The 27,112-nt window shown below is 50.5% G+C and overlaps 1 protein-coding gene across 1 annotated transcript in view; it reads left to right on the forward strand.

The window, feature by feature from the left end:
* Positions 1 to 27,112, forward strand: part of PREX1 (phosphatidylinositol-3,4,5-trisphosphate dependent Rac exchange factor 1) — a 197,702-nt gene that overhangs the window by 58,663 nt on the left and 111,927 nt on the right. The window contains exon 2 of the mRNA XM_060030665.1: positions 22,928 to 22,999. Coding sequence (XP_059886648.1) covers positions 22,928 to 22,999 — 72 coding nt within the window. The remainder of the gene's footprint in view (positions 1 to 22,927; positions 23,000 to 27,112) is intronic.

A 27,112-nucleotide genomic window follows, 5' to 3' on the forward strand; every position in this document is an offset into this window, starting at 1 on the left:
TCGTTCTTGGACTCTTTCCCCACCGGGTGAGAAGTGGGAGGTGAAGCGATGGGGAAAGTGGAGAACACACGGAGGTAGCGGCTTTCACCGCCTCCCTTGCGTCCCCGGCTCCTCAACCCTCTTGCTTTAGCTCTGATTGTGCCTCTTCCAGGCAGCCTTCCCTGAATGCCCCTGCCTGGGTCACCTCTCCCAGTCCTGCTTCCTGGCACTCAGCACGATTGCCGTTGAGTCCACACTGTGCAATGTTTTGCTGACCATCTGTCTCTCTTGCCAGACTGGCTTGCATGACAGACACTTAAAATGTCCCCAATTCAACTCTTGTTCTGCGTGCTCCCCCCACGCCCAAACCACAGTATTTCCTGTCTCAGTTAGTGACTTCCATCCTGCCCGTGTCTCAGGCCAGACACCAGGGAGTCAGCCTCCTCTCACCTCTCACATCCCATCCATTAGCACAATCCTATGGGATCTGCCTTCAGAGTACATCTAGAATCTGACCGTTTCTCCCACCCCCACATCACCACCCTGGTCGAGTCCACCATCATCTTCCACCTGGACTCATGCCGGCGCCCCCCTCCCTGGGCTCCCTTTGTCCGCCCCACCCCCTGACAACTGCAGTCCACCAGGATGAGAAGCTTGAACTTAATCATTATGAGGGACATTTGTGGAGCACATGCTGTGTGTTGGGCCCTGGGCCAGTTAGCGCTTTACAGATATTCTCTTATTTAGATCGTCATCGTAGCCCTGGCGCGTAGGCACCATTTGACTCGTTTTATAGATGAGTTAAACCGAGGCCACTGAAGGTAGTGAGTGACCTGCCTATGGACACAGTCTCTGAGTAGACTTGTTTGATTTCTCCAGACAGCTTCTCCAGCTGCCCTGGCGTGCTGCCACGTGGTCAGCCCTGGCTGGACGATGGTGGCCAGATGAGCCCTCGGCCAGTCCGAGCAGCCTCTTCCTCTTTCCTCAGTAGGTGTGAAATGATTTGTGTTGCTGTCACCATTCCTCCCTGTGGGAGGCTGACTTCCTTTTTAGCTTGATGTGGCGGGAAGTTCCGCAAAGAGAAAAAGGGAACTGGGATGTCTGTGCGGAGCTGAGTACAGGATTCTGGGTCTGTGTCGCCTGGCTTGTGGCTGGTGGTCGGGGTGAGATTTGGGGCACTGGGGCGCTCTTCTCCAGGGGCACCGCCTCGCCCGCTGCCGTCTCTGCAGACTCATGCCTTCCTTCAGTCATTATGTTCTCTGCCGTCCTGAGGACTTGGCCCCAGGCCCTGGGCCACGGGCTTGGGCATCTCTTCAGCAGGCAGAGTCCAGCCATACCCACGGATACATGTCACCCAGTGTCGCAGGGACCAGGGCTGGCTTGTCGCCAGGAATGGCTCTGCCACCGGTTGTAGACGGATGATCTCTTGTCCCTTCTCGGGGGTGTGGGTGCCCTGCCAGGCCATCTCCTGTGCCACCTGAGAAACCCAGCCAGCTTCCTAGAACCCTGACTTTGCTCAACAGTGTGGTTGGACGATCATTTTTTTTCCATTTATTTAATTTTTATTGGAGTGTAGTTGCTTTACAGTGTTGTGTTGGTTTCTACCGTACAGCAAAGTGAATCAGCTGTACTTATTGGCAAAGCAGAAACAGAGGCACAGATGTAGAGAACAAACGTATGGATACCAAGGGGGAAGTGGGGGGTGGGGTGGGATGAATTGGGAGATTGGGATTGCCATATATACACTATTGACACTATGTATAAAATAGATAACTAATGAGAACCTGCTGAATAGCGCAGGGAGCTCTCCTCAATGCTCTGTCGTGACCTCAATGGGAAGGAAATCCAAAAAAGTGGACAGATCATTTTTATAGGAAAATTGAGTACAGGTGATGATGATGGTGCTGAAACGTGCTTACTGAGTGCTCACTGCAGGCCAGCACGGGGTCGTCAGCCCCAGCCCACAGGGTTGTGGTGAGGGTCACAGGAATTCACGTTGGTGAATCACTCAGAACTGCATCCAGCATAAAGTCAGTTTCCAGAGAGCGTTAGCCACGGACACTTTGCTCTCTGGGCCTCGGTTCCTCCTCTGTAAGGTGGTGGGGCTGCACCTCTGATAAGGCTCTACCTTGTGGCCTTGGGCATCATTTGGGGGCAGTAAATTGGTGCAAACTCTTTGGTGAAACATTTAGCAGAGTTTGCAGGAACCTCCCAAACATGATGCCCTGGGATCCCTGGATCGCACACTGCAAATGGAGTCCGAGAAAAAGTCCTAAGCATGGGGGAAACTGCCAGACACTTATGTGCCGCAATGTTCATCAGAGCACCGTGTGTGAGAACTCAGCGTTGGAAACACCTAAATGTCCCCAAATGGGGAAATGGTAAGGTGACCAGGCACGCCCCCTTCTCTAGCTGCCGCAGACCAAGGAGAAGGTGACACGCCTGATTATGTACAGCCTGTGATGGCATCTGTGCTTTCAAAAGTGCACAGAGAGAACCATTGAAAGTGACACACCAAAGTGTTAGTGGTGGGTGTGGTTGGAATGCATGATTTCCAGTTTTCTTATTGTGATTTTATTAAGTTTCGCCTTGAAAGGCAACTGTATACATTCAAACCAGAAGGTTAGACTCAACCAGCGCTTCCTAAACTTCAGTGCCTGCCCCAGGCACCTGGGAAAGTGTATTACAAATGCAGATGCCCGGGCTCCACCCATCCCACTGCACTGGAGCCTGTGAGTAGAAGTGCCCAGGAATCAGCCTAGTCTGATTCTGGCTGTTTGTCAGGATCCTCTGTGTCCTCCTCCTCTGAGCAGCCCTCCTTGACTGCCTGCCTGCTCCTGAGTTCCCCATGCTCCCTTGATCCCTGCAGGGTATCTGGGAGCTTCTACAAAGGTACAAGTTCCCTGGCTTTCCCATATCTCTTGAATCAGATTAGCACTTCCTGGACAAATGTGTCTTTTGAAAAGCTCCCTGTGTCATTTTTACACCACCCTTTGGACATCAGACCCCCTGACCTAGGGATTGCCCCCACTTGGCTTTTAAAACCAGACTTCTAGTTGTGCCTTAATTTTAAGTTGTAGAGATAGCACATGCTCATAACATTGAAAAGGACTGAAATGAGGCAGAAAATTATAGGAAAGTCAATCTTGTGATAAGCCTCTGGTTTACCTCCTTGTGCCTATAAGCAATTTATTGGTCATGTACTATGTACCAGGTGCTGGGAATGCCGCAGTGCACAAGACAGACAAAAGCCCTCATCCCCACTGAGTTTACAGTGAAGCTAGACCACGAAGATATTAAGGAAGCAAAGTCTGTAGGGTTAGTAGGAAGTGCTGTGGAAAAAAATGAAGCAAGGTAAGGGCAGTGGGGTACTGGGACGGAGTGGTCAGGGTGGGCCTCCCTGAGGAGGAGATGTGGAGATGTTTGAGCAAAGACCTGAAGGAGGAGAGGAAATGAGTGTGTGGCTACCTGGGGACAGGTGTTCCAGGCAGAGGGGACAGCCAGTGCAAAGGCGCTGTGGCGGGAGCCTGCTGGGTATGTTCCTGGAACATCATGGGGGCCCGTGTGGGAGGAGAGGAGGGAGAAGGAAGTCAGAGGGGTTAGGAAGCGAAGTTGTGTCAGGCCTTGAAGGCTGCCGTTGGGAGTGTGGTTTTATTCTGAGAGTGGTAGGCGCTGTGGGAGGGTTTTAAACAGGGAAGCACCATGCAGTGGCTTGTGATAGACTGTGATGCACGGGGTGTGCCCACAGCTGGGGCTCCTGGAGGTGCCCCCTTAGTAACTGTACAGCAAACGTTTGTGGATGTCTCTCTGCCCATGGTGGGTGGGGGACACCCGTCAAATACCTGGATAGGATCCTCCTACAGTATTCAAGGCACTTCTCATTCAGTGGGGACCCCTCCCTGCTCCCAGCTCCCCCCTCCCCTGCACGACCACCCTGATCTTTTTGCTTCAGAACCTCAGAGCAGACCGTCTTCCTGTTCTTGCATCTTCTCAGAAGCTGGGCCGCGGGGGGCAGTGAAGGGGTGTGTGTGGAGGGCGGCTTGTCTCTTTGGCAATAGGCCCCACCGAAGCCAGGGCTGCGTGCATGAGGGCCCGGTCTGCCTGAAGCCAGAGGGACGTGTTGGCTGCCAGAGCCTGGGAGACCCACGTGTGGGCAGGTGGTTGAGCCAGGGTGGATGGGAACAGTCTCCTTTCCATCCGTTTGCTGGAAAAAAAGTGTTTGGAATAATTTTTAGAGCAGTATAATTACATCCATTAAAGTACACAGTCTTAAGTGCACATCTCCATGGCTTTTTACTTGTGCGTCACCAAGTGAAGTTCTAGAACGTGTGCTCACGCCAGAGGACACTTCATGCCCCTTGCCAGTCAGCACCTGGAGAGAAAAAGTTATGTCTTTGGTTTTTTGATGAGAAAAATAACCATTTTGGCAACCTCTGTCATCAAAGATGCATTTTGCCAGTTTGTTGGCTTTTGTAGAAGTGCAATCCCACAGGATACACCCTTCTGTGTCTGGCTTCTTTGACTCGGGCAGTGTTTTTAGGGCACACCCATGTCGTCATGTGTGTCAGCAGTTTTTCTCCTGATTGCGGAGTTGTATTCCACTGTGTGAACGCACTACAATTTGTGATCCATTCGCCTGTTGATGGACATCTGTGATTTTTTAAAATCTGAGTTTTTATTGGGTTCTCTTCCCCGTGCTAAGCACTTTATGTTATACGTAATGTTTCCTTTAATCCTCCAAAGAAACCTAAGAGAAAGAGGCTCTTATTTATCCTGTAGAAACGAAGGCTCAGGGGCTTATGTGACTTCCCTTCCTTTCTTCTCTTAAATATTTTTTCAGCCTCTTATATCTGCCTTGTACCAGTCTAAGTGCTGTGGAGACAGTAGTGAACCAGACACACAGAAATCCCAGCCCTCGTGGAGCTGGCGTTCCATGGAGAGAAGGACCACTCGTCAGTGTATAAAATAACATGTAGATTGTGATAACTGCCTTATAGAGAATTAAAGCAAGGTGTGGTGGCAGAGAGTGTCCTGTGCTGTAATAACCTGGAGGAGGAGCCTTCCAGACTGAGAGAACAGCACGTGCAAAGGCCCTGAGGTGGGAATAAGCCTGGCGTGTCATAGGAAAAGGCAGATTAGCCAGTATGTTTGGAGTGGAGTGAGACACCCAGTTTCGGGGAGATGTGAGGAAAATACATTGTGGTCTGTGTGTTGGGGGTGGGGTTTCTTCTGTCATCACGCACTGACAGATAAAAATACCATCAGTGATGGGGATGTAAGTGCTGGCATTTCACGAGGCCTCACTCTGGCACGATGCTGATGTTCAGGTCCATTACTCTTTTATCTCCTGAGGTAGGTGTTTGAATCTCTGTTTACAGATGAGGAAGCCGAAGTTAGCACTTATGCACCTTCTCCCGCTGGGAGGTGGGGGTCTTGAACCAGAGCCTCCCCCTCCCCTCCTCTCCCCTCCCTCTCGGGGTCGCTGGGTGGTGGTTGAGTCCCCCAGGAAAGGAGCTGTTGAAAGACTCGCTTGGAAAAATCTCTGGTGACCTGTCGGACCTGTTGGTCTGCGGTGGGGCTTGTTTTACTGGCAGGGTGTGGGGTGATTAAAGTGTGTGGGTCTGACCCCCAGTTCCAGATCTGGGGGATCCTTCGGGAGCTTCTCATCCAACCCCTGCTATCCCCATTTCACAGAAGAGGGAATAGAGGATGGAATATGGGAACGGCTTCCCCAGGGTCACACAGTGAGTCCATGGCAGGGTCGCATTTGGAAACCAAGTCAGAGGGTCCTGAGCAGTGGGCACTGTGTGGTCCCCATTGTGCGGAAGGGGAAGCTGAGGCCCAGAGAGGAGTCATTCTCCCCAGGTCACCTAGCTAGTGTGCATCATTTCTTAGAATCCTCGTGGTGACCATTGTGGTTGGCACTATTACTCTTCCTGTTTTATAGATGAGGAAACTGAGCCCCAGAGAAAGGGATGTTTCATTCATTCATTCATTCATTATCACCTATTCATTCATCAGAAATGTATTGAGTGCCAGGCACTAAGTGCTGGGGCTGTAGCTATGAATAAAACAGAGTGAATGAAACAGGAATAAAACTGTGGCTAAGCAAGACCTCTAGGAGTTCTGGTGAGGAAGACAGGCATGAATTGAATAATCTCGTAGGTTATTAGAGCTACGAGGGCTCTAAGAAGGGTTTACGGAGCTGCTGGAGCCTGTACGTGGGCTTTGACCTGGTTGGGAGGGCAGGGAAGGTGAATCGATGTTAACTGGGTAAAGGGAGGGCAATGAGCGTTGTGGTTGGAGGGAACCGCATGTGCAAAGGCCCAGGGGCAGGAGCAAGCTTGGCGTCTTTTTGGAACGGCCTGAAGAGCCTAAAGGCTTGGCGGTGGTGGCGAGGTGGGGTCCTGCATGGCCTTTTTGGTTGTTATCCTCAGAGCAATGGGGAGCCATTGGTAAGTGTGGCAGGGCAATGGGGGACCACATTTGCGTTTTGTAAAGATCCCCCTTGTCACTTGCCTAGGGTCGCTCCAGCCAGGGATGCCTAACTGACCTAGGCCTCCCGACTCCTGGTCATCCCACCAGGCCACACCACTCCCCCACCCCCAACTAAATTCTACTCCCTTTTGAACCCAAGAGGCCATCTAGTCCCACGGGAAACACTCTTGACTCTGGAGCTCCATGGGCCTGGGCTCAGTACTGGCTCCGTCCTTTCCTCCCTGCATGACCTTGAGCAAATGACCTGAGATCCCATTTCCTTGTCTGTGAACAGGGCTGCAGCAGTCACCTCCTCATAGACTCTTGGCGTTGGCATACAGTAAGTACTTAATTCATGGTGCTGCTGGTTCTTGTGTCCTACTCCACTGGACACGTGAGCATCATATAGTTCAGCTAACTCGGCATCCTGAGGTTTCCCACATCTGATCTTACTAAATGGCTTCTTGGTTTCTAAATTCAGGAACTGAATAGAGCTGGGTAGTTAAGGAGAGTTGATATTATTATAATTATTATGATAATTTTTGTTTTCAGACCACCAGTCCTTAATGAATATTTGTTAATAGAGACCATCAGTGGTAGGGAAAGAAGATATTTCACAGCTTACTAATTATAAGACTAAATAGAAATGTATGAACTGTGTAGCTGTACTACGTAATAGTGTCTGTTATGTATTCGTAATAATTAACAGTGGAGTATTAGGATTGTGTCAGGCTATTGATGGAGATGTGATGGAGGTTTTGTTTTCTTTCCTGTATGTGTCTCCAGGTGGGTGGTTGTATCAGTTTCCCTTTGCTGCTGTAGCAAATTGCTACCAAATTGGTGACTTAAAGCAACATAGATTTATTATCTTAGATTTCTGGAGGTCACATGTCTGCAGTGGGACTTACAGGGCTAAAATTAAGTTGCTGACAGGGCCGTGTTCCCTCTGGAGGCTCTAGGGGAGCATTCATTTACTTGCCTTTTCAGTTGCTAGAGGCTGCCCGCATTCCTGGGCTCCAGGCCCCCATCCATCTTCACAGCCAGGGATAGCAGGTCTTCCTCACGCTGTATCACCTGACACTCACTCTCTGGCTTCCTTCTTTCTCTTTTAAGGACCCTACGTCCTCAAAGCGCCCAGTTGGGTAATCTGCCGTAATTTCCCCATCTCAAGATCATTACCCAGATCACATCTGCAAGGTCCCTTTTGCTATGTAAGGTCACATATTCATAGGTTTGGGGATTACGATGTGAACATCTTCGGGGGGATCCTTATTCAGCCGACCTTGGTGGTCAAGGGCAGCAGGGGCCTCTCTGCCCCCTGGTGTCCTCAGGCTCCCCTTGCAACATCTCCCTCTCTTTATCTCCTGGACCTGGAAGGCCAGAGGCTGTGCTGGACCATGGGGACAAAGGTGACGGCCCTTGTGGAGCTAGAAGGGAGAGGACTTCAACAAAGCGGCCCCATCACAAGTGGAATGTGGGTGGGCGGTCAGTCAGGGAAGCTAAGAGCACAAGACTAGGTCAGCAGATGCAGCAGAAGGCCAGTGTTCGGACTCTGGTGGCCCAGAGGTCAGATCCCAGCTCTGTCCACTTAGCTGTGTGCTCTGGGGCTGGTGCTTCATCCACTGAGAACCTCGGTCTCCTTTTCTGAAAAACGGGGGTGAGCTTGTCTGGGATAAGGCAGTGTGTGGGAAGCAGTGGGAGCAGAGCTGACACTCCCTAAATTTAAGACCCCAAACTCCATCTGAGCTGCAAATGTCAGTGCTCCTGAGACTGGCACGGCTGTCAGCAGCCTCTTCGAGCGCCTGAATTCCTTCCCTGGGGCCAGAGCAGGCGCTGGGAAAAATAAACCGGAGGAAACCTCCACGCTGAGACCCCTCCCCGGCCGGTCGCTGAGTGCCACTATTTTTACATTCTCTCACTTTTGTGCATTGTTTCCTGACTCTCCAAAGACAATTCTTCACAAGCCCCGGGGGGGACCGCTCCCCCACCAGCCCCAGGAACAATTGTTTAGGGAAATGGAAAAAAAAGCTGGGCCGAGGAAAAAACAAAACCTCTTGAAAGTCATTGTCTTCAGATGTCAAGTGTCAGCTCCGTGGAGAGGAGACCACATTCCACCCATTGTCCTGCCACAGACAGGCACAGGGACCCCAGGACGCCCAGCCGCCCCACCCTGCATCCTGGGGCCCCCGAGTGACTTGGTTTGCTTTGTCTGGGACATTCCGGCGGGAAATACCACCCAAAGTGGAGCCCGTTCCCAGACACCACTGTCTCAGTCATGGCGGGCTTTTCCTCGAAGCTGCCCGCCCATCTGCATCCCCTGATCGGTGTGGGCTGATGTTGATACTATGGGCTAAGACTCATTTTGCGCTTACTAAGGTACTTTATCCTAAATCATCAAATTCTCACAATACCCCTGTGAGGTAAATACCGTGTGTGTGTGTGTGTGTGTGTGTGTGTGTGTGTGTGTGTGTGTGTGTGTGTGTAACAGCTTACTGAGATAGAATTCACGCACCATATAATTTACCCACTTAAAGTGTGTAATTCAGTGGTTCTTAGTATATTCACAGAATTGTGCAACCATCAACTACCCATCTAATTTAAGGACATTTTCATCACCCGCAAAAGAAACTCCATACTCATTAGCAGTCAGGTACCGTTTTTGTATCTGCATTTTGCAGAGAAAGAAACTGAGACAGAGAGGCTGCCCAGGGTCACACAGCCAGTAAATGACAGAGCCAGCATTGGCTTGGCTCTAGTGACATTTTCTTAACTATGATGTAATACAGTGGTTCTTGACTGGGGGAGATTCCCCCTTTGTCCCACAGGAGATATTGGGCAATGTTTGGAGACATTTCTGGTCACAACTGAGGGTGGGGTTTGCTACTAGTTTCTAGAGGGTAGAGGCCAGGGGTGCTGCTAAATGTCCTATAATACACAGGACAGCCCACACAGCAAAGAATTATCTGCTCAGATATCAGTGGTTCCAGGGTTGAGATACCCTGCTCTAATCCCACAATGATGAGCCCATTCTTCAGGAAAAAAAGCCGAGGGGCCCAAAGGAGAAGGGGGAGAAGTTGAGGTTAGAATAGGCAGGATCTCAGATCATGTTATGGGTGTGGGTGATAACAGCGAGGGGAGAGAGATTCTCGACAGTGTAGAGAAGACTCAGCAGGAAAGAGATCTGTGCTCCATCAGTGATGTCTGCTCTGGGTACCGGTATGGGGAGAATTGGTAGGCGTCACATTTGCCAGGTCTAGGATCGGGGTCTCACATTCAAATGCCCACAGGGCCAGGTAGGAAGATGACTGTAGCAAGAGGTTGGGTAGTGGAAAAGCAGCAGCACCTGCCCTGGGTAAATTTGGTAGCTGCCACTCTCCTACAGCCAGCTGTGGCTCTGTGGGCTTTTGAGACCTGTGGTCAGCTTTTTCAAGAGAAGCTGAGATTTTAATGGGAAATCTGATATTCAGACTTAGGCCTGAATTTCCTCAAAGCACATTGCTGGTCAAACTAAACATGCCTGTGGGCCACCAGTTTGAGACCCATGAGAGTAAATTATAGCTTGGTAGCATGTTGGAGGCACTGGGTGTATCGTTGCTGAAGGAATGACGTGTCATGGGGGAATTCAGGGAGATTGCAGGCCAAGCCCCAGCCCCTGGGGTGGGATCTGTGTGGGGAAGAGTGTTGGCTTCCCCTCTATGGCCCCCCTCCCCCTTCTATTGCATCAGACCTGTTCACAACAGGTTGTAGCAACTCAGTTTTTGCTTTAACTTCCTCCATGGTGGGGAATGGGGTGGGGCTCCAGAGCTCGTGGGCACCTTTTTTCAGGGCCTAGAAGCTGTGTGGTGTGTAGCGGGAGTCTTCTCCAGATGATTAGTTGATTAGTCAATTAAACACGTGTTTGTCAAGGGTATTCTGTGTGCTGGGCCCAATCCCAGACTCTGGGGATACACTAGTGACATAGACAAAAACCTCATTGCCTTTCTGGAACCCATATTCTGGTGGGCTAGAGGGACAGTAGACAGATAAGTGGACACACATAATGTCCACAGTGACTGGTGTTGTGAAGAAAACAGGCCAGGAGGAGGGACAGATATTTTAGTTAGGCTGCTCTTAGATGGATTGAATGTGCCTGAGGGACTTTGCACTGACTGTTCCCTCTACCTGGAATGCCCTTCCCTCGGATGCCTGCAGAGCTGCTTCTTCACCTCAGTCCCCGAGTATCTGCTCAAATGCTGGCTCCTCAGAGAGGCTTTCCTTGAACATCTCTGTGAAATACCTCCCTCACCTGATCCCTCTCTGTTGCCTCATCTTGCTTTATTTTTCTTCATAGCGCTCGTCCCCACCTGCCATTTAATTTTGAAACCTATTTATGGTCAGTCTTGCCACTGCTCCATGAGGGCAGATTTGGTCTGATTTGTTCATTTACCGATGTGTCGTTGGCTCCTAACAGTGCCTGGCACACAAGAGGTGTGCAGTGAGCGTTGAGTAAACAGGTGAGCGCAGGAGTAATCGATCCCCCCGTGGCAAGGTCATGTCTGTGTCTCCAGCGCCCAGCTCCATGTTTGGCACACAGTACGCCCCAGGTCATGCTTGTTGGCGTGGGTGGTCCTTGGTGACAGCCTTTTCCCCTGAGAATACAATTATAAGCAAGTTCCTGTTTCCTTGCATAGTCTAGCTCACCTCTCTCTGCCCCGCTTCTGTGCCACTTCTTCCAGGAAGTCTTCGTAGTTAGTTTTTACGTGCATCATCTTGCTTACGCCTCAGCAACTGCCTCTTTTTCTTGGACGAAGAAATAGGCTCTGAGGAAGAAGTTCAGTGACTCTGAGGTCACGCGGTTGGCAGGCGGATGGAGCAGGGTGGCGAGGTGCCGTGGCAGCAGCGGACGGCTTTGCATGGTGCCAGGCAGATGTGGTGGCACAATACAGTCTGTAAAGCCTTCCCCCTCATCTCACCCCGGAGCCGGGGAAGCCGTTGGTAATAGGACTGTTTTTAGGGTGAAAAAGACAAATAACAAGTCAACGTAACGTAGGATAGATGGAAACGTCTCTGGCGCATAGTAGGAGGTCTATAAATGGGGTTGCTCCAATTCCAGAAGCTTCCTTAAGAAACACAGTGTGTTCATGTCTGTCTCCCTATCAGCTTGAGATGGGGCTGTGGAGGTTATAGCAGCTGATACTTGATTGAGCACTTACCGTGTATCAGGCACCTTTCAAAGTGCCTGCTGTGTGTGTTAGGGTCTGTAATCCTCATTGGAGTCCTGTGTACTCATTTTACAGAGGTGGAAACTGAGGCAGAGAGAGGTTGAGTGAGTTGCTCAAGGTCACACAGCCTGTCACGGGCAGAGCCGGTGTTTGAGCACTTTGCCTGTAGTATTTCATTTTAGCCTCATGGTAGCCTGTGGTGTCAGTAACTTTAGTATCCCCATCCATTTCATAGACGGGGCACAGAGAGGTGGTCTAGTCTAAGTCACACAGCGGTAAGTGACAAAGGCGGGATCTGAACCAGGTGGTCGGTTCCAACCTCTGAAGCTCAGCCCTTCTCATATATACGCTTCCTTAAGAGATGCAGGACCCTTCTGGCATTTGAGAAGGGAGAGTTTCTCAGAGCTGGAGGAGACCTTGGGATGCTGCGGCCTCGTGGCGGGTATGTGCAGATGCCCTGTGACACAGCCGCTGTGCGAAGTCCCCTCCAGGTCTGACTGGGCTTGCCCGCGGCTTCTCAGCTACCTCCTCTGACCTCAGCCCCCACACACTGAGAGATGTTGCCAGTCACCAAAGTATTTCCCAACCAGGAGGGTCATCCTAGTGCAGACCAGGAGAACATCAGTTTGACCTGGGAGGCCCTCTGTCACAATAACCAGCTGGTGCAGCCTTCATTTCTCAGAGGCTGGCCTTGTGCCTTGGAGCAGACGCAGCCGCTCCCCGACTCTCGGCGGCCCTAAACCCTCTTTCTTCTGGAGGCTGCGTTTGGCTCCCCAGCCACTCAGGGCTCTCCAGCTGGATTCCCCCCTGCCAGTACCTGCAGTCCTCCGCCTGCTGGCTTTATCTGGCCAACCGAGCTGCTTCCACACTTACAGGGCAGACTGGAAGTGCCGGTGAATTAGCGCCCAGCCTCCTGCCCTCCATCCAGTGGCCAACAGGATGGGTGTATAAATGCCCCAGCTCCCTCGGCCCCCTCTCGCCCCACCCCGGGGATCACTCAGAGGTGACCACTCTGGCTGTCAGGGGACCTCAAAGGGATTGAGCCCCCATGGTCCACCCTGGCCACTTGCTTGATCTCATACCCTAAATTGGCTGCCCTCTCTTCCTGGGCCCACTTCTCCCCTCCCCTGCCTGCGTTTGCCAACGTCACCTCCCAGATCAACTACTTATCTCAGACCTTTGTCTCAGGGTCTGCTCCTGGCGAGCCAGCCCAGGGCTCCCGTCGTGGTAAAGCTACTAAGACATGCCCGTGCTCCCCGTATGTGCAGCTATGAGGGGAACTGATTGGTACTTGATGCGCGGACACAGGTTATGCTTTGCAGACATTTAAATGAAGATTTAATAATTTTGACAGCAGAGTTTTCTTTCTGTATTTGGGGCCAACACCCGTATTTTTAAAGGGCCCCAGTGTTTTTGTAGGTCCAAGGAACGGTACCGCCTGTGGCCAGAGGCTGGCGGGAAAGGGCCTCTTCTTGTTCAGGGGCGACATGGAATTAAAAGTGCCCACCCCTTCTGTGCTCATCTGTTCACCAGGCACCTCCTGTGAGCCTGGCACCGAGCCTGATTGGGGGTCCCTGCGTGGGGTGGGGAGAGACCCTAGGCAATGGACTGTTGACCTGCAGTGTGGCATTTAATCCTTACTTCAACACCTGGCGGGGTGGGGCTCCAGGCACAAAGCTTGACCGTCGGGCTTCAGAGCCCCACTGGTGATTCATGTCCTGGTTTCCTTTTTCCTAAAAAGGGGGTACTCACAACATACCTCATGGGATTGTTACCACGGATAGGCAGGCTGGTCACCAGTAGCCCGCTGAAGCCCTTTTTACTGAGCACCTACTCTGTGCCAGGCATTGGTCAGGCCCGCGAGGTGGATGCCGTATGAACAAGCCACTGCTCTGCTGGAGCTGATGTTGCAGGGCACACGTAGCAACAAGCAGAGATGTAGATTCGTGTAGGTGGAGGCCAGTGCTGTAGCGGGGATAGAGAAGGATAAGAGGGGGAGGGGGGAGGGGGGCTTCTGCTTTAAAGCGGGTGGTGGGAGAAGGCCTCTCGGAAGTGAGCAAGGGGCCCTGCAGATTTCTGAAGAGAGTCTTCCAGGAAAAGGGAAAGCACATGCAAAGGCCCTGAGGTGGGACGGTAAGGACGGTGCCTGGGATGTTCACAGAACGGTCGGGAGGCCTCAATTGTAGCTCATTTTTAGTGCTGAAATGGAAGCCTGTTGAAGACACAATACAAGGCAGCTTATTTTTGCTATTACTATAAAATATCATGATCTCTCGATACATAACGTGCTATGTGAGATGTGAGGTACAGGAGGAAGTCTGAAGTTGTAACAAACGTTATTTTCTCTCAATCCTCTTAGGTAGGACTGTGAGTGAGTAGGTAACCTTCCTTGGGGATGACGTCTCAAATCTGAAATTTGGGCCTCTTGGGAAAGCTAGTTTTGGGCCAGTGGCTCTGTGCTCCTGGCATAGGCCTGACGAAAGGGGGTGCTTGCAGAGAATGGAGTGGAGAGGTTTTTAATCTCTGCCTGGGTGGTGGTAGTGGCTGCGGGTGGGGGAAGCTCTTATGTTCTGCCCAAGGCCAGCTCCTGGGGGGCTCGGCCAGTATGGGCACCTTCCTGGGGAGCCTGGTGGTTTCCAGAGTCAACACGGAGAACGAGGGGTAGGCAGCTCAGAGGCCCCACTGCGGACGGACAGCCTTCTCATCTCACATGTGTCTGGTTTCGTCTCTGCCGGTGGGCACTCCCTTTTCCACCCGGGGACACATGCCCTCTAGGAGGAAAATGCAGACTAGTCTTCCTGATGCTGAAGAAGTGATGATTGGGGTGAGAGCCTGGTATGTGTAGTAACCTCTCCTGTCCAAAATTAAAAAAGGAAACCATACATTTATGTTACAAAATGAGTTTTGATTTGAAAGTAGAAATTTGGAAAAAAACAGAAATGAAGAAAGGAGAAAATTGAAATTACTTCTAATTCCACCCTCAGAGTTAGGTTCCATGGCTAGTGATAAAACCCAAACAACAGTGCCTTAAATGATGTGGAATTTTCTTTCTTACTGAATTATAGGCTGCCCAGGATAGATATGTTGGCTCCACTGTCATTAGGGACATAAGCTCCTTCTGTATTGCTGCTCCATCTTCTTCAACCCCTGGCTTTTACTTCGTGGTATAAGATAGCTGCCTGACCTCCAGGCATCACATTTGCTATCCAAGCAGCAAGAAGGAGGAATAGCAAGAGAGAATCCCTGCCTGTGCCTCCCATCATCTCCAAGGATACTTCCATGATGTCGTATGTCATACATCCACTTATACCTCCCTAGCCCAAACTAAGTAATGGGACCACACCTAGTTGCAAGGGAAGCTGGGAAATACAGTCTTTATTCTAAAATCTGGAAAAGGAGAGACCAGATATTGGGCAACAGCTAGTAATCTTGGCCATACTCTCACACAGTTTAGGGTATTTCATTCCATACTTCTTTTTTCTATGCTTACGTAGAAATAATTTATTTAACCAAAAATGAGACTATATTTTATGTGCTCTTCTGTAACTTGGCTTTTTCCCCCCTAGAGATACATTAACAGTCTTTTTCTGTATCATTATATGGATTTCTGCAAATCATTTTTAGCACGATGTCCTTTTGTCAAGATGGACCATAACTAAACCCCAAGTATTAGAATTTTAAATCAGATACTAAAGTTAAATTTTTTTTTTTTTTTTTTTGTGGTACATGTGGGCCTCTCACTACTGTGGCCTCTCCCGTCGCGGAGCACAGGCTCCGGACGCGCAGGCTCAGCCGCCATGGCTCACGGGCCCAGCCGCTCCGCGGCATGTGGGATCTTCCCGGACCCGGGCACGAACCCGCGTCCCCTGCATCGGCAGGCGGACCCTCAACCACTGCGCCACCAGGGAAGCCCTAAAGTTAAATCTTGATGCCACATGTGAGATTTAGTTTTTCCTGCAGGATAAGTGCTCAGAACTTAAGTGGATGGAGCATAGCACTTGGGCTTTGTAGGAGCCGCTGCTCATTTGGGCGTCTTCCCAACTCTGGCCTGCGTGTGGCTGCTTGGTGCAGGCTCTCAAAAAGCCCCTTCTGCTGTTGTTATTGTTACTTTATTATTATTACTTCGATTCACTGCTGTTCTATGACACTCTGCTTCCCTGGACCCTGGGCCACCCAGATCACATAGGGGTTTGGGGTCTTCAGGGCACCTCCTTTCCTCTGTCCTTGTTATGGTCTGGGGGCTGCCCTGCCCCCACCTCCCCTACTTCTAGCCATTCCCCTGGCCCTCTCAGGTTTCGCCATATGTCTGATGAGGTCACCCCAGCCGAGGCGGGGGTGTCCTTGGGGGCAGGCGGGCCCTCTCCTCTCAGTGATCAGGTTGCTGGCATCCGTCTCAGAGGGTACCTTCGAGGCCTCTTTCCCTCCTTTTTATCTCCAGGGAGAGAATTATCCTCCCAAGGCTGTGGCTACAGGTTCCAGACAGATGGAGCCTCCCCAGGGGCACCCCAAAGGGCAGCTGCTCCCTTATGTGGTTTTTTGTGTACAGTTACTCACTGCGGATGCATGTTGGAAATGGATTGGAGACTGCCTGGGTTTGAGGCGCAGCTCTGCTACCTACTAGCTGTGTGGCTTTGGGTAATCTCTTCACTACACTGGGCTTCAGTTCCCTCCTCTGTAAAATGGGCACAGTAATAATAGTACCTACCTCCTAGGATTGTTTGAGGAGTAAAACACTTAGAGTAGCACCTGTCACATACTAAGGTCCAGAGGTGTCAGGTATGATAATAATTGCTAAAAAATCTGTTATTGTTATTAATATACTTTTCAATTCTGTACCTGTTACTTCTGGAGCCTATTCTGGGGCTCCTTCCTCAGTTTTTCTCCCTCTCTCCCACCTTTCGTCCACATGTTTCTTGAGCACCTACCGTGTGTCAGACAGTGTTCTGGATGCAAGGGGACAGCAGTGAACGAAACCATCTTCCACTGTGAGAGGGTGGACACTCTCTGGGGAAGGTGTTACCGAACAATCAGATATATACAAAACTTAGTTGATACGAGCACTGCCGATAGTGATGCATTCTGTGAAGGGTAACAGGGTTCAGACGGCTGTGAGGAGTGAGGCGAGACCCTCCTTTATACGGAGCCCGAGAGGGAGACATCCTCAACGAGGGGGCTCCCCTGCCAGTTGAACATCTTGCAGCGGTGGCTTTATAGGCAGAGAGCTGCAACGGCAAAGGCCTGGGCGGGAGGACAGGGACAGTGTGTTCAGGAAACAAAAAGGAGCCGGCACGGCTGCACCTGAAAGAGTAAAGCCCGAGTGGGGTGGGAAGGGCCCTTATCCTGCAGGATCTTGTCGGCTGTAGAAGGGAGCGGATTGTTTCCTAGGTTTTAGTAAGAGCCACTTCTAAGGCAAGGGTTTCTCTGCATCGACACTATTGACGTTGGGGCCAGATACATCTTCGTGGAGGCTGTCCTGGGCATTGTAGGATATTTAGCAGTATCCTTGTCCTCTACCCTTGAGACGCCAGCAGCACCCACATCCCCAATTGCGACAACTAAAAATGTCTTCAGACATTGTCACATCTCTTCTGGGGGATAAAATCAGCCCCCCTGGTCAAGGACCACTGCTCTAAGGCAAAGGGGGGCAGGGACAAGGCTGGCCTGGCATCAGGAAACCTGGTTCTGAACTGTGTCTTATCACCAACTTTTTGTTTGAACTCAGACCTGTGTCTCTCACCCTCTGGGTTTCTCAGTCAAGTTGGAGCTCGCTGGACATGGCAAACGCACAGCTCTGCTACTCTTCTCCTTCCCATGGCCGTGGCAGACATCACTAATCAATTATGCTGTGTCTTCCTGTTCAGCTCAGAGCTCTGGGGACCGTGAAGGCACTTGGGTTAGGAGCTCTATGAGCGGCCTGTCTGGTCCCCTCCTCCCAAGCAGCAAGCAGGAACCAGACAGTCCTGGGCTCAGGTTCGGCTCTCTTGGTTTCTGGCTGCGTGACTTCTGTTAGGTTACTTCACTTATGAGCCTCAGTTTTTCTCATCTATAGAGTGGGACCAAAATAGCTACCCTGAAAGCTGATCATGGGGGTTGCATTGAACTCATGTCGGGACTTTGCTGGTCTCAGCAAATGTTTGTTGCATGAACGAATGAGAGCATGTGGGTCTCGTTCTGGGTATGGAATGGTGGGAACTCTCATCCGCAGCTGGTTGGAGTGTAGGTTGGTACATTCGCGTTGGAGACCCATTTGTCATTAACCAGTCAAGTTGAACATGTCTCTAATCTACGGCCAACCACTCCATACCTAGGTGTACACTTGGAGGAACTTGCACACCTGTGCTCAGGAGATTCAGGTGCGCCTAGAGGATCTGGAGCACCTGAGCCCCAGTGGGCCTCTTCATCATAGCATCGTTTATAGAGAGAACATTTGAAACAGCTTAAACGTCTGCAGCCTGATATACTTACATCTGCTCAGCAATGAAATGGACAACTTGAGGTCTTAGTGTGGGGCTCCCCAGAAACAGATCCTGAGACTGATTCAAGGGCGAGCAGTTTCCTTGGGAGTTCGCCCCAGGAAGCACCAATAGCAGAGTCGGGGAGTGAGGCAGGGAAGGGAGGGCAGCTGAGAAAGGTGTGTCATCAAGCAGGTGACCAGTGCGGGCCCCTGGGGCCCTCGGGGAAGCAGGCCCTCACGTGCCTCAGTCCTCGTCTGTCTTTGCAGCCTGCTCTGCGTGTGAGAGAGGGTCCTCACGCCAAGAGACGCGGGTGCTGGTGGCTGAAGTGGTGCTGGGGCGCACCCCAGGGCTAAGAACCAAGGGAGGTGGGTGGGGTTTGGGCGGCAGGCGTTGCCAAGTGCACGTATTGATGTGGGTAAAGGTGGAAGATGTGATGTTGAGTGAGAAAAGGAAGTTGCTGAAAGGACGTCATTTATAAAAATGTCGTAAGCACGCAGAACGGTGTTCTTCATTGCTCGTCAATTCACACGTGCCTGGTAAGCAGGCGGAGGCATGTGTGGGAGCGAGGACCACATATCCAGGGCAGTGGGTGCCTTGCAGGATGGGCAGGTGCACAGGTAGCTCACCTCTCTCTGTAGTGATGCCTTTCTTCCTGTGTCTCCACTGAGGTTTAATATTTACAAGGTACCTGGATAAAGTGCACGGATCTTAGGTGCACACTGATTAGGCTTTGCATATGCACTTGCCTGTGTAACCGCCACTCAGATCAAGAAGTAGAATATTTCCAGCCTCCGCCCTGAGGGCTTCCTCGTGGCCCTTCCCTGTCTGCACCTCCTCCAGACTTGATGAATTTCTTTTTGAAAATAGTTTAAAGCAAATTTGACATAATGCTAATAAGATTTGCTGAAACTGGGTAGCGATGCGTTTGTGGGTGTTTGTTAAATTTTCCTCTGTCCTTTTCTGGCTCCTTGACGTATTTCATCATCATCATAAAGAGAAGAGGCGGACTTGGCCACATGCAGGGAAGCGGCCCAGGCAGGGGTGCGGCATGGACACGGCATGGGCAAAGATTCCAAGGCCGGAGGAGAGTTTCAGGCAGCCCTGGAAACCCTGAGAACGGGCTTGTCTCTAAGGGAGGTTTCCAAGATGAGAGCTGCTTTTGGCCGAGTGTTTCAAAGCTGTCAAGATTTGGACACGGAGTCACCCTGGAGGGTCCCTTTCACCATCCTGCCTGCACAGAGGGCATTGGCGCCGCCTGGAAAAGCCAGTCGTGCCGTGGGCAGCACGGGGGCTGGGCCCAGAGCCCCTGCCTGCCCATTCTTTCCGGGTCACGAGCTGCCCATTATGCCCATCACAGCAGCCTGTTTGTGGCTCCTCTGTGGGTGGCCCGAGCCTCGCATTGTCCCAGCACAATAGTGGTGGCCGTGCTCTTGTGGAGAAAGTGGGACAGGAAGCTGTGATCTAGGCCAGCCGAGCTGCGCTCCCAGCTTCCTGCTCTCCCTGGCGGTGCTGGGTGAGGCTGCCTTTGTCGCTCTCCTGTCTGAGGAGGCTGGAGGCTGGACTTCCCGGCAGCATCACAGGCCCTGTTAAAACATCCTCTAGGAACTCCTGTCTCCTGACCCCTCTACCCGTTGTCCTTTAAAGAGAAGGATCATCAGGCTTCCAAGAAGCCCGAGTTGAGGTTCCTGCCATGTGTCGGGCACTGTGTCAGGCAAATTTTATCCTTCCTTTGATACGTGAGGGTTTACTGTGTTCCAGGCACTAGTCTAGGCCCTGGGGGTACAGCTGGGAAGCAGACCCTGCCCTCATGGAGCTCCCATTCACTTTATCCTAGTGCATTCTGAAAGGTAGGACGACAGTATTACTATGATCTACGTATTTGCAAAGAGTAAACTGAGACTCAGAGAGGCTAATGCACTTTCCTGAGGTCACACCACACGAAGGAGGAGGAATGCAGTTTAAACCCAAATCATTAGTCTCCAAACCTGGCCTCTGTTGCTGGATTGGGATAAATGTTTCATTCCAGCCATGCTCCCTTCTTATTTTGGTCTTTCCCTTAGGCACTGGTGTAGACTGCTTAATCTTAGTCTTTTTATCTGACAAATGGGCTCTTAATGCAAGATGAGAAGGTGATAAGTGCATGAAGACAAGGAGGGCATCCTGGAGGAGGTGACATTTGAGCTAAGGTCTGATGAATGAGAAAAAGCTGTCTCAGGACAGAGCTCGGAGAGAATATCCTTGCAGGTAAGAACAGCATGTGCAAAGGTCCTGAGGTAGGGATGTGCCTGGCAGGTGGAAGGAATAGAGGGCTTGAAGATGTGGCTGAAGATTATTGAAGTGTGGGGTGAGGGTGGAATGCTGGAAGATGAGTTCAAAGAGATTAACTAGTACAGGTCATGGGGACCTGTAGCTGTGGAAAGATGTGGATTTTTTTTTTTTAAGTGTATGGAGTAGCCATGGAGCGTTTCAAGCCATGGATTGATAGGATCTGATTTACATATTTAAAAGGATCCCTCTGGCTGTGTGTGTGGAGAGAGGAATAGGGATGAGGTGATTGCATTAGTCCAGGCAGGAGGTGTTGGTGACTCGGACCAGGTGGGTGGCTGAGGAGGTGGGGAGAAGTGGTCCAATGTTTAATACATGTTGAAGGTGAAGCTGATAGCATTTGCTGATGGATGGAAATGGAGTGTCAGAGAAAGAGGGGGGTCGAGGACGACACGGGGTGGGGGTTTGGCTGGAGCACTTGGAAGGCAGAGGTGCCATTCCTCAGGCTGGGAAGGGCTTGGTGGTGTGTGGGTTTGGAGGGAAGTTCAGGAACTAGGTTTTGGATGTGTTAATTTGAGATGCCTCTTGGACATCCAGGTGGAGTTGTCGAGTTGTCAGAAATCCACCTAAGTCCAGGCTGGGGATATACACTCGGGCTGCAGGAACTGGTCGAGAACACGCTGCGGTGAGTGTGGACAGAGAGGCAGGGCCACTTTGCTGTGTGTCCCTGACTTTCCTCTCTGTGACCTGCCAGGTGGAGTGTCAGCACACCTCTTCCTAGGAAAGCAGAGTCTGCAGGTGGCCGGCTCCCCGTAACATCCATGGATGTCCCTTCTCATGATGGGAAGGGATCCAGCAACCTCCTCTCTGCTGGCCTGCCCCTGCTTCCCTCCATCCTGGGCTGTCCCTTCCACCTCTCCGCACTCAGAGATCTCCCCTTTGCTCTAAACACCCATGGCAGGGAAGGTGACTGACAGGCCACCATGCCTCATCGTGGCCAGTGGACCGTGAAGTCATTTTCGCAGGGGACTCCGTGTTGTCAAGCTGGGGACAAGCCCTCGAGTCGGGGCACCCCCGGCAGAGTTCGCTGTCAGCGGGGCTGGCCTCAGTCTCCCTCCGATGCTCGCATGTCCTCCTCCCCACGCCCATGTCTGTTCTGTTTCCCCGGCCTGTCCACGGGGTGTCTCAGTGGCTCGTCCTCTGCCTGCTCTGTCCCACCCGTACCAGTGCCAGGCCGCTGTCGTTGCTCATCAGTGGAGGGGCTGCACCCCTCCACTCTGGTCCCTCCACTTTCATGCCTGACCCCTAAAACCTAGTTCCTCACAAAGACAGATGGCTCTTTGCCACCATTTAAAAGCTGGGAGACTTTGCTTTAAAAAAAAATCCTAATTTCTGGTTTCTCTTGGGAAATAAAACAAAAACCCAAACCCGGAACGTCTGGTGATACTGGGCCTGCTGCCCTCCCACCTGGCCGCACTCGGCGGGGACGAGTAGCCACCCCGCTTCGACGCATGTGAGCTTGCCTGTTCCCCACAGTCCCTGCCAGGCCCTGCCTTTATCGTCTGTCACATCACAGAGGAGGGAAATGATTTCTCTGTTCCAAGACCTTGAAAAAAGTGGCAGAACGACTCCGGTCTGTCCATACAGTAGGATCCTGGGCAGCCATGAAAAGAGAATGAGGGTGCTCCCCATGTAATGATATGGAGAGATCTCTAAGTGGAAGAAGCAGGTGCAGTGCATCCTGTGTATGCTGCTATCCCTTGGTGTGTAAAAAGGGGAAAATAAGAATATATGTGTGTGTGTGTGTGTGTGTGTGTGTGTGTGTATGTATATACATAAATATATTTGTGTTTTTTCCCCCAGCTTTATCGAGATACAATTGACATGTAACACTGTAAGTTTAAGGTGTACAGCTTCCTTTAGTTCATTTATATATTGCTAAATGATTACCACCATAGTGCAACTTTAAGTATTTAATAGAGTATAATTAACCATAATCACTGTGCTGTACATTAGATCCCTAGAACTTATTCATCCAATAACTGGAACTTTGTACTCGTTGATCAACCTGTGTATGTTTATTTGGAATGATACACAAGCCCCTAGGAGCTGTGGTTCCCGTGGGGTATGGGAAGGACTGGATGGATGGGGCCTGTGGTATAGGAGACGTTTCATAGTTTTGACTTTTTATATTTTTGATTTTTGAGCCATGTGGATGGTTATTATTTAGAAGTTAAGTTTTTAAGCAAGAGGGAAAAAAAGGAAAATGAATTGTAGTCTGAGAGGGTCCTGCAGGTGATGCAGCAGGTGTGAGTGCAGCTCATGAGGGCGGGGTTTGTGTTGGTCTCTGCAGAGCCTGGTGGAGTAGATACTCCGTAAACACATGTTGGCTGAAGGGCAGAGTAGGTTGTTGCTTATTTCCTGCCCACGTCCCTGGATTGTGGTGCCTCCCGGGGCCTAGTTGGCATTTGAACTGGTAACCCTTTTTTCGGGCCACCTCCGGGGGACTGGAGGCGTGGACGCTCACCTCTCCCTGCTTCTCTCCTCCAGGCATTCCTGCATCGCATCCGGCAGAACACGGCGGACTCGGTGGAGAAGGGCCTGACGGAGGAGAACGTCAAGGTGTGGACCCGGGGCTGGCCCCTTTCCCGACTGTCCCTGCTGCTGTGTGTGGGGCTGCCTGTTCCTCCCGGGTGATGCTCAGAGGGTGCCCGGGTCCACCCCGCGGGCAGCTGCCTTTGGCCTCCCAATGGCTTGCCCCCCGCAGCCCCTGGAGGGCTCTGGGTTCTGCAAGCAGACAGTGCTTGGGGGATGTGAGGAGGACTCAGCCTCAGGGCCCCACTCCCCACCTCGAGGCTTTCCCCTTGCTCAATGCAACCAGCCTGTCTTCCAGCCTCCTTATGCCAGGGACCCTGGCTTGGAGCCAGTGGAAAATCCCTTCCCAAGTGCCCCTGGGAGCCTGGCACCTCCATCTGCCCTCCTGGCAGCCCTGGCCCCTGCCCTGCACTGGGTGTTGAGTGTCGAGGCTGGGCGGATGAGGAATTGGGTCCAGGCTAAGTTTGGCTGTGGCTCTGGGGAGTTTTGAAAGGAAGTCAGTAGACCTTGTGTGTGCATGGTGGAGGCCCCAGCGGTCCCCAGGCCTGGCTTTCTAATGTGGCCTCACTCTCTGGGAAGCCACCTCCAGTCCTTGGGGCTCCAGGGTCCTGGTCCTCAGAGAGAGGGGAGACGGGGCAGGGTCGGGGTCAGAGGTACCAGCATGTACAGCATATAAAGGGCTTGGTCAAGCAGGACATCCCCTTGTGTGTGTCCTGGTTAATAAGGATACCTTGTACATTGACAATTCTGAGTCCAGTATTTTGGATAAGAAAGCTGAGGCTTAGAGATGTAAAGAGACCTACACAGGGCCAGTGCATGGCAGGTCCCTGGTAGGGCTGGGATCAAAGCTCTTCATTCATTCTTTGGGCAGATACTTACTGAGTACCTACTGTTTATTAGGTCTGTTTATTACAAACTATTTATTACAACTTAAAAACTATTATAATTAAAATTTATAATTTATTACAGTTTGAAAAAATTACCTTTTTTAGGAGGTATAATTCACACACAGTAAAGGGTACAATCTTAAGTGCAGGCTCCTCTGTGCCCCCCCAGTACATGCCCCCACCCCAAAGATAACCACTGACTTCTAGTGGCGTTAATTAGCTTTGCCTGTTCTTGCACTATATATAAAAATGAGCTCTTTCGTCACGCCCGGCATCTTTTGCTCACTGTTATGTCTCTGAGATTTGCCCATGTTGTGGTATGTAGCCGGAAGCCATTCTTTTTCATTGCTGTGTAGTATTCTGTAGTATGACTGTGCCGTGATTGACTCATTCACTCTCCCGTGGATGGATATGTGTGCCGTCTCCAGCTTTTGGCTGTGATGATCATTCTTGTCTATGTCTTTTGGGGGGACACAGGCTCTAATTTCTTTGGGGTATACACTCAGGTGACAGATACTTATTTTGAAGTTCTGTAGCCATTCCTTGAAGTAAGTATAACAATAGGATCTATCCTATGTGTCTTTAACGTAAGCAGATTTAACCATGTGAGCTGGACAGAAGAAGAGAGAGAAAAATAACCCAACAGTGTGGGTGATTCTTCCAGCCACTTCATGGGACAAGTGTCCCTCAGGGTGAGTTTGAGGAGGACGAAGAGGTACCCTGGCCTTCTGGGACTGCAGCTTTGACGAGTGGTCTCCTGCCCCTTGGCCTTCCCTGCTCCCTTTCAGGGCTCTCCCCCTGCAGACTGTCTGGTGCCTCCATAGGGTCCATGGAGTTGGTCTTCATTCCTTGGGACCTTGACTCAAATGTCACCTTCTCAGAGCGGTTGTCCCTGGCCTCCATGTTTATTGATTGATTGATTGATTGATTTTTAATAACATCTTTATTGGAGTATAATTGCTTTACAATGGTGTGTTAGTTTCTGCTTTACAAAAAAGTGAATCAGCTATACATGTACATATAATCCCATATCCCCTCCCTCTTGCGTCTCCCTCCCACCCTCCCTATCCCACCCCTCCAGGCGGTCACAAAGCACCGAGCTGATCTCCCTGTGCTATGTGGCTGCTTCCCACTAGCTATCTGTTTTACATTTGGTAGTGTAGATATGGCAGTGCTACTCTCTCACTTCGTCCCAGCTTACCCTTCCCCTCCCCGTGTCCTCAAGTCCATTCTCTATGTCTGCGTCATTATTCCTGTCCTACCCCTAGGTTCATCAGAACCATTTTTTCCACATATATGTGTTAGCATACAGTATTTGTATTTCTCTTTCTGACCTACTTCACTCTGTATGACAGACTCTAGGTCCATCCACCTCACTACAAATAACTCAATTTCGTTTCTTTTTATGGCTGAGTAATATTCCATTGTAAATATGTGCCACGTCTTCTTTATCCATTCATCTGTGGATGGACACTTAGGTTGTTTCCATGTCCTGGCTGTTGTAAATAGAGCTGCAGTGAACATTGTGGTACATGACTCTTTTTGAATTATGGTTTTCTCAGGGTATATGCCCAGTAGTGGGATTGCTGGGTTGTATGGTAATTCTATTTTTAGTTTTTTAAGGAACCTCCATACTGTTCTCTATAGTGGCTGTATCAGTTTGCATTCTCACCAACAGTGCAAGAGGGTTCCCTTTTCTCCACACCCTCTCCAGCATTTATTGTTTCTAGATTTTTTGATGATGGCCATTCTGACTGGTGTGAGATGATATCTCATTGTAGTTTTGATTTGCATTTCTCTAATGATTAATGGTGTTGAGCATTCTTTCATGTGTTTGTTGGCAATCTGTACATTTTCTATGGAGAAATGCCTGTTTAGGTCTTCTGCCCATTTTTGGATTGGGTTGTTTGTTTTTTTGATATTGAGCTGCATGAGCTGCTTGTATATTTTGGAGATTAATCCTTTGTTGGTTGCTTCGTTTGCAAATATTTTCTCCCATTCTGAGGGTTGTCTTTTTGTCTTGTTTATGGTTTCCTTTGCTGAGCAAAAGCTTTTAAGTTTCATTAGGTCCCATTTGTTTATTTTTGTTTTTATTTCCATTTCTCTAGGAGGTGGGTCAGAAAGGATCTTGCTGTGCTTTATGTCATAGAGCGTTCTGCCTATGTTTTCCTCTAAGAGTTTGGTAGCGTCTGGCCTTACATTTTTGGCCTCCGTGTTTAAATGTCCAAATTCTTCCTCCTGCTCCACCCTGGGACTCCCTTCCTGTTTTATGTTTGTCTTTAGTGCTTCTTTTCACCTAGAAAACTATAGTTATTTGTTGGTTGTCTGTCCCCTTCCAGTAGAATGTCACCTCCATGGAGGCAGGCACTTCCGTTGTTCCCTGTTGTGTCCCCAGGGCCTGGCACACAGTAGGGGCTCAGTTAGTACTTGCTGAATGAATGAATGGTGAGAAACCCTAGAGGGAACTGTAGCCCTAGTGACACTGGTGACCCCTGGCTGCCAGCTGCTGTGGGTGGTGAGTGGGGGGTTGGGTGGGAGAGGGACTCTGTACCATATTTATTTTACTGTTTTGAGTTTTGAACCCTGTGAATGCCTTCTTCAAAATTGAATTTAAAATGCACCTGTTTAGGGAATTCCCTGGTGGTCCAGTAGTTAGGAATCGGCGTTTTCACTGCGAGGGCCTGGGTTTGATCCCTGGTTGGGGAACTGAGATTCTGCAAGCCACACCGTGTGGCCAAATTAAAAAGAAAAAATGCACCTATCTAAAAAAAAAAACAAAACAGAAAAAGTAATTCATGCAGTTCAAAGGGCCTTAAGTCAGTGAAAATCTCCCCTAGTTCTTCTTCTTAGAGGCCCTGACGGTTAGCAGCTTGTGTTATTGTCCAGGGGGGTCTCTGCTTCTGCCAACATAGGAGTGGCCTTTGCGTGTGTTATTTTACACAAATGGACCCATATTGGAATCCCACGTGGCACCATGATTCCCCTCCTCCCCCTGCAGTATAGATCAAGGATCATTCCAGGGCTCCAGATCCATGTCTACAGGCCTGCAGATTCTTTTCACAGGCTCAAAGTATTTCAGAATATGGCGTGTATTTAAGTATAGCCAATCCACTTTATTTAACTGTTTGACGAGTCCCCATTAATGGATATTTGGCTTTTGTCTAATCTTTTACTAGTGCACATAAGGCTGCAGTATATGGTCTTGGCCATCCACCCAGTGCTCAACCTGGGTGCAATGAACAAGTTGGGCTGG

The sequence above is a fragment of the Delphinus delphis genome, chromosome 15, assembly GCF_949987515.2.
Source record: "Delphinus delphis chromosome 15, mDelDel1.2, whole genome shotgun sequence".
Taxonomy (NCBI): domain Eukaryota; kingdom Metazoa; phylum Chordata; class Mammalia; order Artiodactyla; family Delphinidae; genus Delphinus; species Delphinus delphis.